Source organism: Pholis gunnellus (assembly GCF_910591455.1).
Source record: "Pholis gunnellus genome assembly, chromosome: 10".
Classification (NCBI taxonomy): Eukaryota; Metazoa; Chordata; class Actinopteri; order Perciformes; family Pholidae; genus Pholis; species Pholis gunnellus.
Window position 1 is genome coordinate 14,815,005 of NC_136537.1, and position 16,757 is coordinate 14,831,761.

The window sequence follows — 16,757 nt, forward strand, 5'->3', positions numbered from 1 at the left end:
AGAGGAGTGTTAGGCTTTGAACAGTTGATGACAGGCCGTCAGACAGCTTCCCTCCATTGGGCTACTTTTACCAAGGTTCACTCTTGCAACAAGCCACTCTCCACCATACCAGCCATTCATCCAGAAAAGGACACGGGCATTTTTGACACATTTGGTGCTAAGTGAACTGAAATCGTGTGAATTTCACTACATAGCACATTATCACATTTGCAAGAAGCATGCACCAGGAGCAGGAACTGAAGGGGAAAGTTATTTCAATGTGTGGAAATGACTTGAGACCATCAGAGGGAAGTGATGACTTTGGCTGTGCATGTACAGGACTAATTATCATTGAATAAATCTGCTCTTCTCACCTCATGTCAAATAAATGTTGAAATAATGAAATGCAGAGAGACAAAAATAACAGGGAGAGAAAAGAATATGCTTGATTTTTAAGTGAAAATATTGTCTTTTTAGAATAACTGATAAGCAAATTAATTTGCACATCCTTTGGCAAATATTTTTGTGAAAGGAATGTGCTGCATAGATCATCAAATATGTGAAAACATGAGAATGGTCTTGACATGATATGAAGCTAATTTACAAATGTGACATGTGAGTAGGCACACAAACAAAAGCTAATAAGACATTAAATGCTTAAAATAATTGTTGCTTTACATCATGTTGTTTGTCCCCTTGTCTGAAAGCAGCTTACCTTATGAGGACAAATGGGGGGCGGTGAGTTGAAAGACTTCTCCGGTGTCTGGCTCAGGTTCTACAAGAAAAACACATTATCAGGGACATGTTTTCTGTGGAGGGCATCTCCCTGCAAATCGTCAGTGACAGAAGTTGCAGCTTATTCCCCAGTCCTTACCATTAGCATTTTTGCAATATATTTTAGAGGGGGTTAAGCGACTCGCAATCTTTGCAGCCCACTAATCCAAAACCACAGATTTTGTTGACAGTTGTATTTTAAATCTTTATCTTGACAATATCATCTTAGCGTCCACCATGTGAGTGGGTATAGTGATGCATTTTGCTTTGTTTTCCAGTTTCCCCTTCCTTCTGTCCCTCCGCGAAGATTTTAAATCCTTCTTTGTCAGAAGATTTCACTGAACATATGTTCAGACTTTTGCACACACGCCTGAGCTCTTTTTTTTTTTTGAGGTTAAATGATTATCACATTGTTAATACACCAATACATCACTCAGATACAAGAAAACACCATTAAAAAGCTGACGCAAGGTAAGTCAACAAGCCAACAACAGATGGCCCCGCTGCTTGTGATTATGCAAAGATTCTAAGTATTTGCATACTCACAATGCCATCATAAAAAAAAGAGACAACAAGAAGCCATCTTGAGCTGACCTCGGTAAGAAATGAAAAGAGAGATGAGCGAGGCAAACCCAGCAGGGATGTGGATGGGCTCTGCAAACCTTTTTGGGAATATACCAAGGGCCGGCCTCCTGGGAAGGCCCTGTTGATTTCCAAGCAGGTGCTTTCAGTTATGCCCTCATATCCAATTATGTGCCTGTGGTATGCCTGATGCTCCCTGACACTATTAATGGCTGCCTTATGGTATCACCAGGACACATGACACACTCAACTCTCCAGACTCTTAACATTATATTTCATTGCAACATAGAAGGAGAACACCTCTCTGGCCGAGGCAACTCAGAGAGTGAAAAAAAAACAAAAAAAAAACAGCCAGGCTTGCACTGCAGCGTAAACACTGCGTCATTAAATATAAATGAATAAATGGGCCTTGCTGGGATGATGGAATTAGTAGACAACATTTTCCCAACAGATTGAGTAGTCTATATGACCATGATATCTTAATTGATGTGACAAATAAACATGAGTTATTTTCTTTGGGGATGAGAGCAATAAATGGAATTTGCTTTTGAGTGTGTTGCATGTGTGAGGATGATTTACAGTGGGGAAAACAGAATGACCTTGATTCCAAGCAGTCTCCAACATTGTGACTTCTATCTTTTATATTGCACATTTAAATGGAGATGAATAAAAAACTGAGGACGTTCCAATGACCTGAACCCCAGCTTTTACAATATGGAGATGATTATGCCCTGTACCACTATTGTGCCAATCAACGGGTAACAATACTACAAATTAGAAACATAAAACGTTTCCAGTTCACCATATTACTCCCATTCACTCTAGAATGGTCTGATGTGCTACTAAAAAAAAAGAAAAGGTTGAAATATTTCATGTAATCACTGTCAAACTGGTACAATAGATATCTGCACACTCAATTCTATGCAGAGAATGCCTTATTTTTAGCTTTTTGTCTAAAGTACCTTCATCAGCGCTTGCACGGTTCAGCTGCGGCAGGTGTAGAAACAAACAAATCACATCCCGATCACTGTATGCATACAGTACACCTGTGCACACCCTGGTGGTAGAGGCTCTGCCTCCTGCACCACAGCATTGAAGTGCTGAATGTAGTACTAAGAGGTTTACAAGTGGATGCCATACTTAAACAACAACAAATAGCGGGGGGGCGGGTATACATACAAACAACATATACAATCACAGAGTACCTCTATAAAAATACCACATCATTTCATTATATAGTAAATGGGGCTTTGAGAGGGATCAGGCTTTGGCCATCGTTAATCAAAGATCCCCAGATCTATAAGAAAGAAATATATAATCAGTGTCAGAAATCAGAAGAGAACATTGCTAAGCAGCAAATGTTAGGATTTATTTTATGTCTGTATAAATTTGAAGCAAACAATAGGGTTTCTGTTTCATCTTCGTCAACCACATGACGTGGACGAAGCAATATTTACAAATATAATGTGTTGCTGCTTGGATTCAGTGCTTTAGTTGATGTAACAAAAGGAGCCTTTTTTAAGTGTGATGCCAACCATAGATAATCTAAATCCTTTTCCCTTTCTTGGACACAAACACAATCACACAGCAAGGTCTCCCCAGGCTATAATCAGGGTTTTGTTTTTTACTGATCCCCCCCCCATTACAATCTCATTTTATTCTTTGAGCAGAGCAAAACAGCACTTTTCATTTAGGCCATATTCTTTTGTCACACAGCTCCAGTGTAACGCACACATGTGAGAAGTAATTAGTAATCATTCATTTTTTATCAATGCGGAAAGCAGGCAGCTTTGTGAGCAATAACCCACAGTCCATGTTTTTACAGGAAACACAAATGCGATGATGCTCACGTTATCAGGAGACAAGTCATGAATAGAAACGGAATGGAAGGAAAAAACATTTTTCAACTCACCTTTGGTCTGGAACATTTAGCATCTGATAGGCAAACATTATTGACAAGCCTTGCAACCGAGGGTCTTGGATTACACCATATATTGATGTTTTAGTCTTTTCAGAGCACTTGAGGTGGTTATTGTAATTTGACGAGGCCCAGAGAGCACAAGGCTATGATGCACAGCAACATTTATTTTCTGAGGAAATGGAAAGATAACTGAAACATGATGTTTCTTGGATACATGCTGATTTAGCAAGTTCTTTTTTTTAATTCTTCCCCTACAACTACCCTCACCTACAAAATTAGCAACGTTTGAATGATGTACTTTATAAACATATGTCCCTTCGGTATAACAGAACTATCCAACTCAAGCTCGCTCAAAAGGAATGTTAGACCAAACCTTGCGTCACTTCCTTTCTGTTTCTATGTGCCAGATGTAGTATATAGTAGTCTGGTCACACTCAACAAGCCAACTTCCCTTACAAGTCCCCTGAAAAAAAACAAGAGCACTATTCAGTGCTGAGTGGACAGGGACTTGTGGCACATTTGTGTTTCTAGCTCCATCAGCTCAGCCTCCATTCTCCACACACACAAGGAGGCTTTATGCTGTCGTCTTCCCCAGCTACATCAAAAGTGCCGAGCTACATTTAGTAAACTGCGTTTCCAGCAGCTAGTTACTGCTTTTCTTACTCCGTTGCCACCCTGACATTGTGTCCCCCCCCCCAACCCCACCCCCAATAAAATATAGTACTCTCACTAGGATTAAAGGAGCAATATAGTTCAAGGATTATCAAATGCCTTTGATCATGTGACTGCCATGTTTTTGATCTGCAGCACACAGCACCAAATATATTCTCTTTTTCTTGCCTTCTGTCTCTGTCCCTCTCCATGGATTTCCCTTTGCTTGATGGTTCTCTGCAGTGTGAGAAAACCTCTTGACAGGGAGTGAAAGAAGAGAGTGTAACATGCGTAAAACACAAGTGCTATGCAAGATAAAGCTGTCTTGTGTTGAAGTTTGATAAGCACGTTGATAACGTGTAAGGAGAACAAGATGCGTTTATATTTCAGCCAAAACTTGTTTTCATACAATCCTTTTATAGCCTTCTGAGTCCATATTGGATTTAGCGTTTTCCCCCATTTGACGCAATGACAAAGATGTTTTGAGTATAAAAGAAAGCGACCATCGATTATTTGTCTTTGAAACAGGAAGTAAGGTTTCAGATGACTCAACCCCCCCACTGTACCCCCAACTGCACCCTGCTGCTGTTCATTAGCAATTTCTGAGCCTTGGGCTATTTTGCAGTGTTTCCATCCCTGCATTATTATTATTTAGTGGCTGACTTGGACATGCAATCAAAGGGGCACGCAATATGTGCAACACTTGTATCGCCAAGCAATGCCTTTTCCGTGATGCCCAGACTAAAACCCTATAACTGCGAGCCAGGGGATTACGTGGCTCAAATCTAGTCAACATACCTCACAAATGTTCTTTATCCTCATTGTACGATCACCTCCTATCAATGTCATTGCCAAGACAAAAACGGGACACATCAAAACAATTATTTTGATGTGGCTTCAAGCAACACAACATTTCAATGTGAATGGCACTCGAACCTTGAATCATTACAAGGCGTGGTTTCGGGGCAAAAAAAAAAAGCCCATCAAAAAATGATTGAATATCATTTTAATGGGTAAAAACCTACAAGGCTTTCATACTGTCTACCTGCCATGTTATTAGATAGACCATGTCAGTCAAGCTGAGGTACAGAGAAACAACATACAGACAGGCTAACTAGACATAAGCACACTGCCTTCCATCTCCGTCCCTGCTTGGCGTGTTTATCTATTCTTCAATGTGAGCTTAGTGCAGTACTGTGCATATGCATACAGAATGATGAAGGTTCAGAAACTAGTGCCTGAAGGAAGCTGCACATATAGCACGAGCTCTTTGAAATTGTGCCAGGGTGAGGCTCATTTGCAAAGCAATTTGACAACAAAAGTAAAATGCTCTACAACTTCAAACCAAATTCTGGAGATGCCAACTGGTGCGGCTCTGCAGTTTGCTCAGAGAGGGAATTCAAGAGGGTTACATCCGGTGTCTTGTGTGCGTGTGTGTGTGTGTGCGCTTCTGACATGGCTTATTTGCAGGCCTAGCATTGCACTAGTGCAATGTCATGATTGCTTTGGCAAGGAAAGAGGCTCTAATTTACATGGGAGAGAGTCCTAGAAGCACACAGGAGCTTGCCTTTGACCAAGGTGCCAACAAGCCTGCAGAAAAACAATGTAATTACAACGTACAAAGCTGCTGTGTTTGGAAGAAACTCACTCTCAACACAGCAGGAACACATTCTTGTAAATCAGGCATTCCAATAGTGTGGTATGATAAAATATGTTTTATAGTGGTTGGTATTCATTCATTAGTATATACACTCAAATCTAATTTAAGCTTTCAAGGCCACTTTGGATTCATTTTTTCGCGTATGAACCTATTTTATGCAAAATTTCCACAGCATTATATTCTCCTCAAGTAGCCTGGAATCTAGTACATCTCCAACATGAATCAGTCGGTCACTATTCACTCGATCACCAGTCCTCATTCATAGGAGATTTAGTCTTCAGTCTTTTGCGCCATGGATTGTTTTGATAAGTGCAATATTGCTGTGGATTAACTAGAACCGGATTTCATACCATGTGGGTTTATGATAATCTAGAACGTGTCAGGGAAGCTTTATATTGTTTTTACTGCCTTTACAACTGCTATGACATTTCAATAGAACATTGAGATTTCAGAAACCTGACACCTGCAGAGAAGTCACAGGCTGATACGGTTTTAAATTAAGCAATAGAATTGTTGTGTACCACAATACATGCAGGGCATATTTAAGTGGCTCAACAAAGGTTTGTGTACCAGTTCTGAGCATATGATGTCTTTTTAAAAATCAGGTCACACAGTTTCTATTCTTTTTTTTAGTTTCAAGCTTTTATACTTCGACTCGGTGCTTTCAGCTACAGTGCGTGGCCTTCAGGTGAGACAGGGGGCGACTTGATTTTTTTTAAATATATTTGACCTCCAAGAAGAGCCACAGGTCTACACCGTGTATGCGCTTTTACTGAAGATCAAGCTCCACTTCAATACGAAACCAAAAACTATATTTATTAAACATAGCATTGCTTTCCAAGAATGTTTCATTTGACAAGTCTCTGCCAAACTGTAAACAGATAGCATTATTTGCCGGCTGTATTTGCCGGCAGATCATGATAGGAAAAACATTTGGACATTTTTTGTTTGTTGAAATAGTCAACCAAGTAACACACTCTGAATCAATAATTAATCAATTTGAATCATATTAGCATGGTATTATAAAAATAAAACAAAAACACTTTTTGTTGATTCTTTTTGTAATTATCTTGAGTGAGTTGCGTACATTTCCTGGTTTATAAGGGGAAAAGTCTCCTTGGATTAAGTTGGATGTAATTACATGTTTAGAAATGTGTACTTATATATATATTACACCAGTCGGTGCGAAAAATATGACCTAAGAGGCAAACAAAATCGTCATCGCTCAGATAGTTTGGAGAGGAGCGGCAGTTTGATACAAATTGAGGCCACGAGAAGAGAGACTATGTGCTGAAAAGCTCTCTAATCCAGTCATATTTTGGTTGACTTTCTAAGATAAATACTCTGGCATTGTCTTGATGAGAAAGCCTTGCCTCATTTAAGTGTCTTTGGGATCTGGATCAATCCACATGGAGGGAGTCAGACTTGTACACTTGACCATATAATGTGGCATGCTTGTCACAACCCGGAATGCATTTCGCTCTTCAAAGTATATTTCTTGGCCTGCTCTCGTCACTCACTCCCTCTAACCAATTTGTCATTCTAAGCCTAGCCTCTCTGCTGCCAGCGCCTAGATGATAGCAGTGGGCCTCTCTGATCCAGGCAGTGGCTAGGGAGCAGGCCAAGTGTTACGCGAGCCACCCTGGGACACCAAGCAGGCGCTTCTGCCGGCTGATGCACGCCTCCGCGGCCGAGAGAAACTGGCTTTGCAGATGCTTTCAATTCGACACAGAGTGGAGCTCATCTACTTTGTGGGGACATTTGCTTTGTGTTTGTGCACTGCATTTGAGCTTGTTTGTGTATTTTGTGCGCAAGCCCGTGTGTGTGTGTGTGTGTGTGTGTGTCGGAAAGATTAAGAGAGGTCTGCGCGTCTGTACGCATTTGTATGTGAGTGTTTGTGCATGACTGAATATATCTGTGTGTGCATGCATGAGAGTGTGTGAAGCTGATTTTTTTTTTTTATATAAAGACACAATTATCCTGAAATGAGGCTGAGCTTTTTCTTTTCTTTCTTTTTTTGGTTCGCAATTATAGTATTCGTTAAGTTGTGGTGACCTACTGCTTCTCTGCTGATGTCCTTTTAGAAGTCAATCTTGTCACCATTTTCCTCCATTGGCAGACCTTCCTCTCAAGAGCAAGAGGCAACACAACACTGTTGTTCATCACTTCATTATTCCTGTTTTAAAGAACCGTTAATGCCCTCATTCGAATGCTTGGATGCCGCTTTGCTGTTAAGTTTATCAGCAACAGTCAAACAATTTACTACTGCCGTTCTCTCTCTAGTCGGGTGAGCAGTGCATTAAGTGTGTTCAAAATTACATTAGCTGTACATTGTTATTGACTGCTTCTCACGGTCAGGCAAAACTTTATTTTGATAAATGAAAATAAATGCCATCTCATAAAGTCAAATTACCCAGTGCGTGTGTTATGCATTCGCAAATCCATTGTCCTCAGCAGGCCTTTTTGAGAAAAGGAGTTAGGAATAATAAATATCTCAGTAGCTTTTGATTTAGATGATACAAAACAATGCATTTGAGGAACAAAGGGATGCAACACTGTTTGCAAGTACATTTGGCAAACGTATGGTGATCATCTTCTCAAAGTCAAAGTCAGCTTTATTGTCATTTCCTCAGTACTTTACATACAGAGAAGTTGAAAAAGTCATTTCTCTCTAGTCCCACATAGTGAATACAAATAATAAATAATAAAGTGCAAACACAACATCTTCTGTTTGTCAAATTACGGAGACGCCGCTCTGTTTTGATGAGCAGTCTACTCTCCTCTCTGCAGAGGTGCTCGACGTCGACCTTTCATGACCTCTGAGTTTTTTTTTTTATGTTGCGGCCCTTTGCAAAAGTGTTTAGGATTAAATGATGCATGGTTAATGCATTTCCACAGGAGTAGACATATTTATCTGCTACCTACCATTCCGAACCCAACAATCGGCTGTCCCAAAATAGACCCCTTCCTTCGTCTGCATGACAATTGGGACTTGAAGTAGCTTGTGGAGTGCTTCGCCCAAGCTTTCTCGTTAGACATTGATACCCATCTCACAAAGCAACACCAGTATTTGATTGGGAATGAATCTGGAAGGCTGCAATCAGTTTCCCTTGTATGGGCACAGTTAACATGTGTGTGACTGCTCCTTGAGCACTGATGGCAGAGACGTGGGCGATTAAGGCCAGAGCCCCAATCAAACCAGCTGTGAGCCAGTCCCCCCATGGCACTGGTTGTGCCAGGCATGTGTTCCACACTACTAGCAGGCAGTATGCCTCCACCAAACCCCAAGTCTGGGGAGTCACGGCCACACATGAACCAGGACATGTAGGCAGATTGGGGTTTAAGCTACACAAACATTTTTCAGAGACAGAGCTGCTATGCAAGCAGAAATAATCTCATTGGTTGCGTCAAACCTCAGTGGAGGGTTTTTCTGTCCAAGCAGCAGCAGGCTGCTGAAGCCCAGTGCAAAAGGCAGGGGGTAAGACAGTAGGTAGCTAATATTATGAATCCCAGTGCTCTTCCTGGGTAAAAGAATGCAATTAGGGCTGGGTTATGACTATTTATTGTCATTCAATGGAATCATATCGTGATGAAATCATACAGAGATGTCGTGATAAATTGATAATTTTGCACTAAAGTGCTTAATTAAATGAGAAAATAATCACTATTTGTCCTTTGTCAAGTATTGAATTCACACAAGAATAATCAAAACCCTGTAGTTATTTCATGTAGTTTTATAAAACATGCTATATTGTGATACATATCGTTATCGAGAAATGAAATGACCTATATAGTGATAGAAGATGTTGGCCTTATAGCCCAGCCCTAAATGCAAATAAGTCATACTTAAGACAAGTAATCTGGGTAAAATAGAAACCATTTACCAAAAGTCACCGTTTGTATTTTATATCTATATTGTTCAGAGCGTTCTAGATAGATAGCCTTTGCTTTGAAAAAGAATATGATTACAAAGTTTCTAAACATCATATTTAAGTACGAATCAAATAAATCAACAAAAAAGGAAATATAGAAATCATCCCATTTTTCAATTCAATAACAAACACCTCAACATTACAAACTGTAGCATTGCCTACGTATCTTTGGAAATTCCACTTTACAATGTAATATTCAATAAGCACTAACCCCTTGATCCTCCATTCTCTGTAGCTGTCTGTTAATGATTTTTTATAAATTCCACTCGGGGGGCCAAAGACAGATATTTAATTCTATATAGCAGTTTAAAACAAAACTGTTCACAAATATTAAACTGTGGCTTCTATTGGATTCAATATAGAAAAACATTTTGGATTAAAAAGAAGTGTTTTAGACATCAGCATGGTCTAACTGCAATACGTCTGAATTCTTGAGTAGTAAACTGCCGTTATTAAGAATGAAAACAAATGTCGTAAAGACGTGGTCAATAACTAGTGTTGCACAGGGATCAATCTGTAAGCAGTAGCCCTTCATGCTGCGCCTTCAATTCCCACATGTGCTCCTAACATAATAACTGGAGTGTTATGATCACGAATGGAATTGCAAATCTATTTCTTTTTCTGTTTCAGGTGGACATACATGAATTATGCAAATCCAGGGTGTTACAAATTTAAAAGAGATTGGTTTTGAATAGGTGTTCTCATTCTGCAGTTCAGACCTCAGCGGACCTCACTAAAAAATTATTGTCTGGCTTCCGCCCCGCCCCCTCAACACAAACCTTGTTCTCTGAATGACATGCTGAATGTATCAAACGGAGAGAAATACAAGGCCTTCTAAACACCTATTAGAGCTATCGATGGCAGAGGCAGAGGTTATGAACATAGAATGGGGCGGATATTTGTGTCTCTCACTCCGCATTACCAGCATCTTTGGAAAAAGCTTTATAGATTTGGACAGAGGCAAAGGGAGGCTTTATCAGCACCAACACAGAGAAACACATTAAGGGATCAGAACCCCAAAGGTCAATTGTGGCTGTGGGCAGTGCTTTGTTATGGTGTCCTCTCTGTTTATAGTGCCCTGAAGCCAAGGGACTCATGTGAAAACAAGGAATTATACCAATTTTGTGGACATTTTCGAAGTTTTACGTCCTCAATGTAATACTGCACACTTATTGAGCGTGTTAACATTCATACATATTCCTCTTTTCTGTGAGATACAGGGCCAGTGTTCGGCATTCTGTGTCCTTTATCACAAGTAACAATAGGATAAAAGGTGCGAATGTTTCATGAAATCAAAAAAAAGGATGATAGTGGAAGCACAATGTAAGAAAGCTTTTTGATAACCAGCTTGCAACATCCTGAATGTATTCATCTGTCAACTCATATATGACAGAAGTAGAAAATCAGAGCCTTAACGCAGTTTTGTAATTTCAATATCGTCTTTCGAAAACTGTTACTGGCGCGAGAGCTGAACTCTGCTGCAAACATCATTCTTTTTTAAAACTCAATTATGTGACATGCTGTTATTAAAAGAGCACATTGCCCTTGTTCAGGGGATGTAAAACATCTCCTTTTCAGGATTCAATGTTTTTTTATATATATTCATGATCTGAACAAGAGACGCTGTGACACAGTGTTGTGATTTACTTGTGATTTGCAGGGCAACACTCGCTGGTTGAGACAAATCCTTAATCCCTCTCAAGATAATAAAAACAACAACAATAATAAAAAATAATAACAATACTAATAATAGTAGTAGTGTAATCCTTATTCCCAGATGGAACCATTTCCTGAAAAGACTGTTTTTGGGCCCACGGAGGTTCTATTCAAGAAGAAGAGCAATGGGAAGCGATTTGAAATACACAGCAATTAAAATAAGACACACTGTCCAATCCTACCCACCACGCTAATCCTCTCTGATAAAGATGCAGCTATTGTAGTGCAAAAAAACGTTCTCATTTTACTGTATCTGTTGTGTATCAGGTCGTAATATTGCACTCTCACCCCATCCCCCAAGTGTATTTCCTCAGAAAACACAAACATATTCTCAGATGCCAGAAGGTGCAACAGTGGTCTGATTAGCTGCCATTGAAGAAGCACAGGCTTTTAGTTTCAAAATAGCAAGTTTACAACTCTTTGGGGGGGTTAAAAAAAATAGAGACAAAAAATATGGCTGCAACAGCTGCCGCAGTGCTACTGTAGAATAAATGCAGAACAGATGAAAGATGATGAGTGCCTTTTTACTCCTGGACTTCACAAGAGTCTGAGAACACACACATGCGCAGGCGTTCACACAGAGAAACGCATCCACAAATGCAAAACGCGGATAAACATACGACTGAAGACGCCTGCTTTATGTTTTCCCTTTCTAATGCAAAAGACAACCGACGCTGGAAACAGATGGAATCATTTCTAACCCTGAACATTTGTTCATGACCACAATTAATGATGGTGAATAATCCTAATGAATGCTACACTATTTTTGTGATTGCCATATTGCTATCTGCATACAGCCTTGTGGAAAATGTTAATTGTTATGCTAATCTTCCAAACGGAGACAAACATACACAAGCAAAAGCACACGTATGGCGCATGTCAAGATAATCATTAAAAATGATATCTTATATTTGCTGTATATATGAATTATTTAGGTTCATTTCTCTTTTATTTTCTGTCTTTACTTCTGTTTTCCAATCCTTTTTGTCTTTCATTCTCCTCTTTTTTTTCCTTCCTTTTGAACGGCAGTCTGTCTAAATCCAATACAGTTTCTCTCAGCGTGAGGCAGCTTCAAAGCTCTGCTCTGTGGTCAGGCCCCTCGATCCTCTCACCCACCTCCTGGTTGTTTAAGAGAGAAAAAGCACAGCAGTGCAGTTTCTTAAACACGCAGATCCAACCCAGCACCAACAGAGGGACCGCTGTTTGGCAAAAGAGTCTCTCTCTCTCACTCTTGCTCTCTCTCTCTCTCTCTCTCTCTCTCTCTCTCTCTGTATCTCTCTCTCTCCCGCTATCTTTCCTCACCTTGGACTCTGACTCTCTCATTACCCTCCCTCCTCCATAGACCTCATTATACCCACATACTCCTCTCTCTATCTCTCTCTTTCTCTCTCTCTCTCTCTCTCTCTCTCTCATACAATTGCCTCTCTCACACTTATTCCATCTGTCAGTTAGCTCACCCTCTCCATTCCTCCACCATCATTTACCTTTTTTCCATCCCCGGCTACTTCAGCTGTCCTCACTTTTCACCCGGCACTCCATCCCAGTGTCCCGTGCCTCCCCTCTATCTTTGCTGCAGCTCAATCCCTATCGCCGCCTCTTGCCTCACTCTCGATGTAAAGTGATTGATGCCAAGCCTGGGCTGCGGGCCATCCCTCCTACCACACACGCAGGGACATCACACTGAACCCAGAGGGGATGCTGTTACCGCGGAAAGGGAGTTGGAGTGGAGCGTGGAGCTACGGGAGGTTTGCCGTACCCACCCACGTCTGAGGGGAGCCGGTCTTGGGGGTGCCCTTGGTGGGGAGCACGAATTGGTACACCGGAGTGCTCATTATGGCTCTGTAGGGACTGTCCTGCGGGCCAGCCACTGAGTTGCTCTGGAGCTCATTACACCAGGCAGCCACGGAGCTCGAGGCACCCAGAGGCAACAGGGCTCATTGCAGAGACAAGAAAGGGGAGGGCTGCCCAGATTACCCTTAATCAGAGGCACCTGTAGACAGTCAGCGCCTCCCTCCTCATTGCCTTCCGTTAAGCCTCCCCCCCCTCCCGACGCGCACGCACTCTCTTTCTTGCCGCTGTAATTATTGCAATTGCTTCACTTGACTGTCATTCCCGAGCACGAAGTTGCACAGCTTGCCTTCTAATGAGAAACCCAGCTATGATCCGTAGGTGTTATTTATTTATTTAATTATTTATTCAACACAGCATGTATAATGTCAATTATTTAAATTAGTGTGATTTTAGCACGCCATGCTCTGCAAAGCTCTCCCCACTGTGCGTTATCGACAGTCGACTCACATCCCTCGCCATCCACCTCTATGTGGCGGATGGCGAGTTAATTAAGTTTTAATGCGACATGTGCACCAAACTGAAGGGATATGATTCAAATCTGCTATTGTTGAAATGTGAGGCGACACATAGGGTTCAATTACATGAACGTTTCACCTATGCAGTATCTAGTAAAATGAAAAGGTAAACGGTTTAGACAGTGCCCAAAACAATACATACAGTGTTTATAAGCGAACGTGAGTGGATTAGAAAGGCCTGGTCCAATATCATTCAGATGCAATCACAGTTTAGCTGGTTTAAATGAGTTGTACTGGAGCCCAGGTAGTCCGATTTCAGCGGTTTAAACTGACAGAGGGCCAACTACTTCAAATTACATCATTTCAGTTTTTAGGTCACCAGGAACTGTGGAAATCAAATTTTGGAAGCGATAATCTCATTCACCCACTACATCACTTTTCCTCCCCCTGTAATCTGATGTGGAACCAGTGCTTCCCTACGCTGAGAGCAACACAAACTCCAACCTGCCTATTTGCATAATAAGCAGCGTGACTGTCAGTTGTTTGGGCAAATGTCTATTTCTAAAGGATGACAGAACAAACAAGTGTTGACTTTGATGTGAGTTGGAGGGTGCTAGCTAAAGTCTGTTTTAAGTGCTAAGGAGATGTACAGGAGGGATTAATAAAAACAAGAACGATGTGATGTGCATGACTGAACCACTTTTGTTATTCTCTCTCCTTCCTTGCACACCTCCCTTTAGGTGCTGAGACGTTCTTTGAAACCAACTGTCAAGCTGTTGTCTGCGCAGGCAGCATACAAAGAGTTCATCCAAAAACCTGCACTTTACTTTTTGAAACGCTTGAATGGAAGTGTGGCCTGGCTTTTCTTATCACACTGTTCGTGATATGTTCGAGACAAAACTAACCGACGTTTATCACTGTTGTCTCATTCTTAACAGCTTATTATGAGCCACGGTGCTCAGATTAGCTATGTGCTTATTATCGCTATTCATACAACATGTACGCCATAATCACACTGCAGGGGAAAAGTAAGACTCCGTGTTGGAATACTTAAATTGTTATTCCCCTGGCAAATCACATTATTTCATGTCACTTAATGGGTATTAGGAATTATAAAACCAAAAGAGCATAAACATTTAAACTCCTTAGCAGCTAAAACTCCCCACCCACATCCCTCTATCATGTCACCCAACAGATTCTGCCTCAATTAAATTCACACGCCCACTTATAAACTGGTTTGCTGAATTTATCATTTCAATGTTCACGGTATGCATATGTTTAGTTTTGCTTTTTATTTTTATTTCATTATTTTTAGCCTCTACCTAATCTACCATGCAGTCTAAGTGTAAATAATACACAAATAGTTTTTTTCAAAAAAAAGGATCTTTGGGTAAATAGTCACACGAACCAACTATCTGAAGCAGTTTAAAGAAACAGTTTATAATCACATAAATATCTAAAGAGTTTTTGTCACAAATCATGGAACATGGCCTCATTATTTCAGCTTGATGAGCTGCCACACCTGACAGAAATATGACACGAACAACAAAAACAAAAGATTTGTGTTGAGAGCCTGATCAGCTCATTCCCTCGGTGCCCAGTAAGAACACGCACTTCATGGGCTACAGTAGCTGCACCATGGGGGAAAAATCAAGTTCAAAGGAGTTGTCGTCTCTCAAACTGGAATAAAGTGGTGAAACATTCACAAAACATCCAGTTTTATACATGTTTTATCTCAGAGTTTAGTTGATGAAATGGAACCGCCACACATTTTGTTTTTGCCTGCAGTGAGAAGGCAAAAGGTGAAGCAAAGAAACAAAATGCGAGAAATAGAAGAAAAAAAAGGCACTTTCAACATAGAAAGATGTATTTTCAATCTCTGTCACGGTCACAAATCAAAATCCCCCAAGTTCCCTGAAAGATGCAGCCCCACGAGCCTTCCCTTGTACTCCTTTAGTCTGTTTGTAGTTATGCAAGTCTGAGAACTAAAAGCTAAGGGCTTATGACAGAGTTACTGAAACTAAATTGTCATAAATTTCCATTGCTTACAAGATGATGGATTACATTCATCAGTCGAGGCCTCTAATCTAATCGGGAGCTGCACTCATCAAAGTCCTCTCAGAGGAGGTGTGCTGATCTGGGATCACTAAATATGTCCTTGTTTTTCTTCCATTTTCGGCGTGATCCAAGGCTAAAACTGATGTTGGATCAGCAGGGTCACTTTGGAAATAATAATCCTGATCTCATTTGTGCTTTTGATGAAAGAGCTAGAAAAGACACTATCGTCGAACCATCTCAACATGATATCCAGAATTTGTAACGCTGTAACGTAATGAGATTTTTGCAATTTCGACAGAGAGATAGACAGAGATAGATGGATAAATGGATGGATAGATAGATAGATAGATTTGTTCTGTGCTGCAGTTGCATGTCTATGAAATAACTGCAACCTGGTGTTCAGCTTCAGTAGCGGTCTGCGATTAGGACACTTTTGGCTTTCCCTCTCCCTGCCCACACATAATGACACACTTGAGTTGCTCAGCCTGGTGTTCTGCATAGACCAGGGCCACAGTCCTCATACCAAATGACACTGGAACGTGAACTGTGTTGCAGTGTATTTCTTTTCTTCAGCCTGCCAGTACATTTGTTTTCATTAGATGAGATTGGTCAGCAGTCTAGGCCCCTGTGTCCAGTAATGGAGCGTACAATTGTGGGCCCATTATAGACTCACAGTGAAATAAATGATGTATTGATCTTAAATATTTCACACTCTTGTGTCTCTCTGAACAGCTGTTACTGCCGCCACACAAAAATCTCATTACGCATCTCCTTAAGGGAATATTCAGTGCACTTCATGCATCTCACTCATTGGGTGTAGCTCCGGTAAATGCGAGTCTCCAGGTACACGTGGTATACTGTGTGCAACATTTCTTCGATAGATATTAAGACCCGGAACAATAAGGCAGCAGACCTGGTAAAGCAATCGCGGCTAATGTAAAGCTGTAATGAAAACGAACTATACGCAGAGGTGCGACACTGAGCATTAATGAAATTACATAGCTGGAACTCCGTCGACTTCTCTGTGTATTGTGCAATGAAACAGAACAGGACAGGAGAGCAACTGATGCATGCGAGTCACAGTCACAATTACTATTTCATTAAGGAGCTGCTACCGTTGGCAGGCGTTCTCTGGCATTGTTGTGGGGAGGCTGGCACGGCACCGGAAGGGGGGTGGG

At 40.9% G+C, this 16,757-nt stretch overlaps 1 protein-coding gene across 3 annotated transcripts in view; it reads right to left on the minus strand.

The window, feature by feature from the left end:
• pcdh11 (protocadherin 11) overlaps positions 1 to 16,757 on the minus strand; it is a gene marked incomplete at both ends in the record, with an annotated part of 112,740 nt that overhangs the window by 65,841 nt on the left and 30,142 nt on the right. For all 3 annotated transcript variants that reach the window (XM_079167007.1, XM_079167005.1, XM_079167006.1), the window contains one exon: positions 695 to 754. In XM_079167007.1, coding sequence (XP_079023133.1) covers positions 695 to 754 — 60 coding nt within the window. The remainder of the gene's footprint in view (positions 1 to 694; positions 755 to 16,757) is intronic.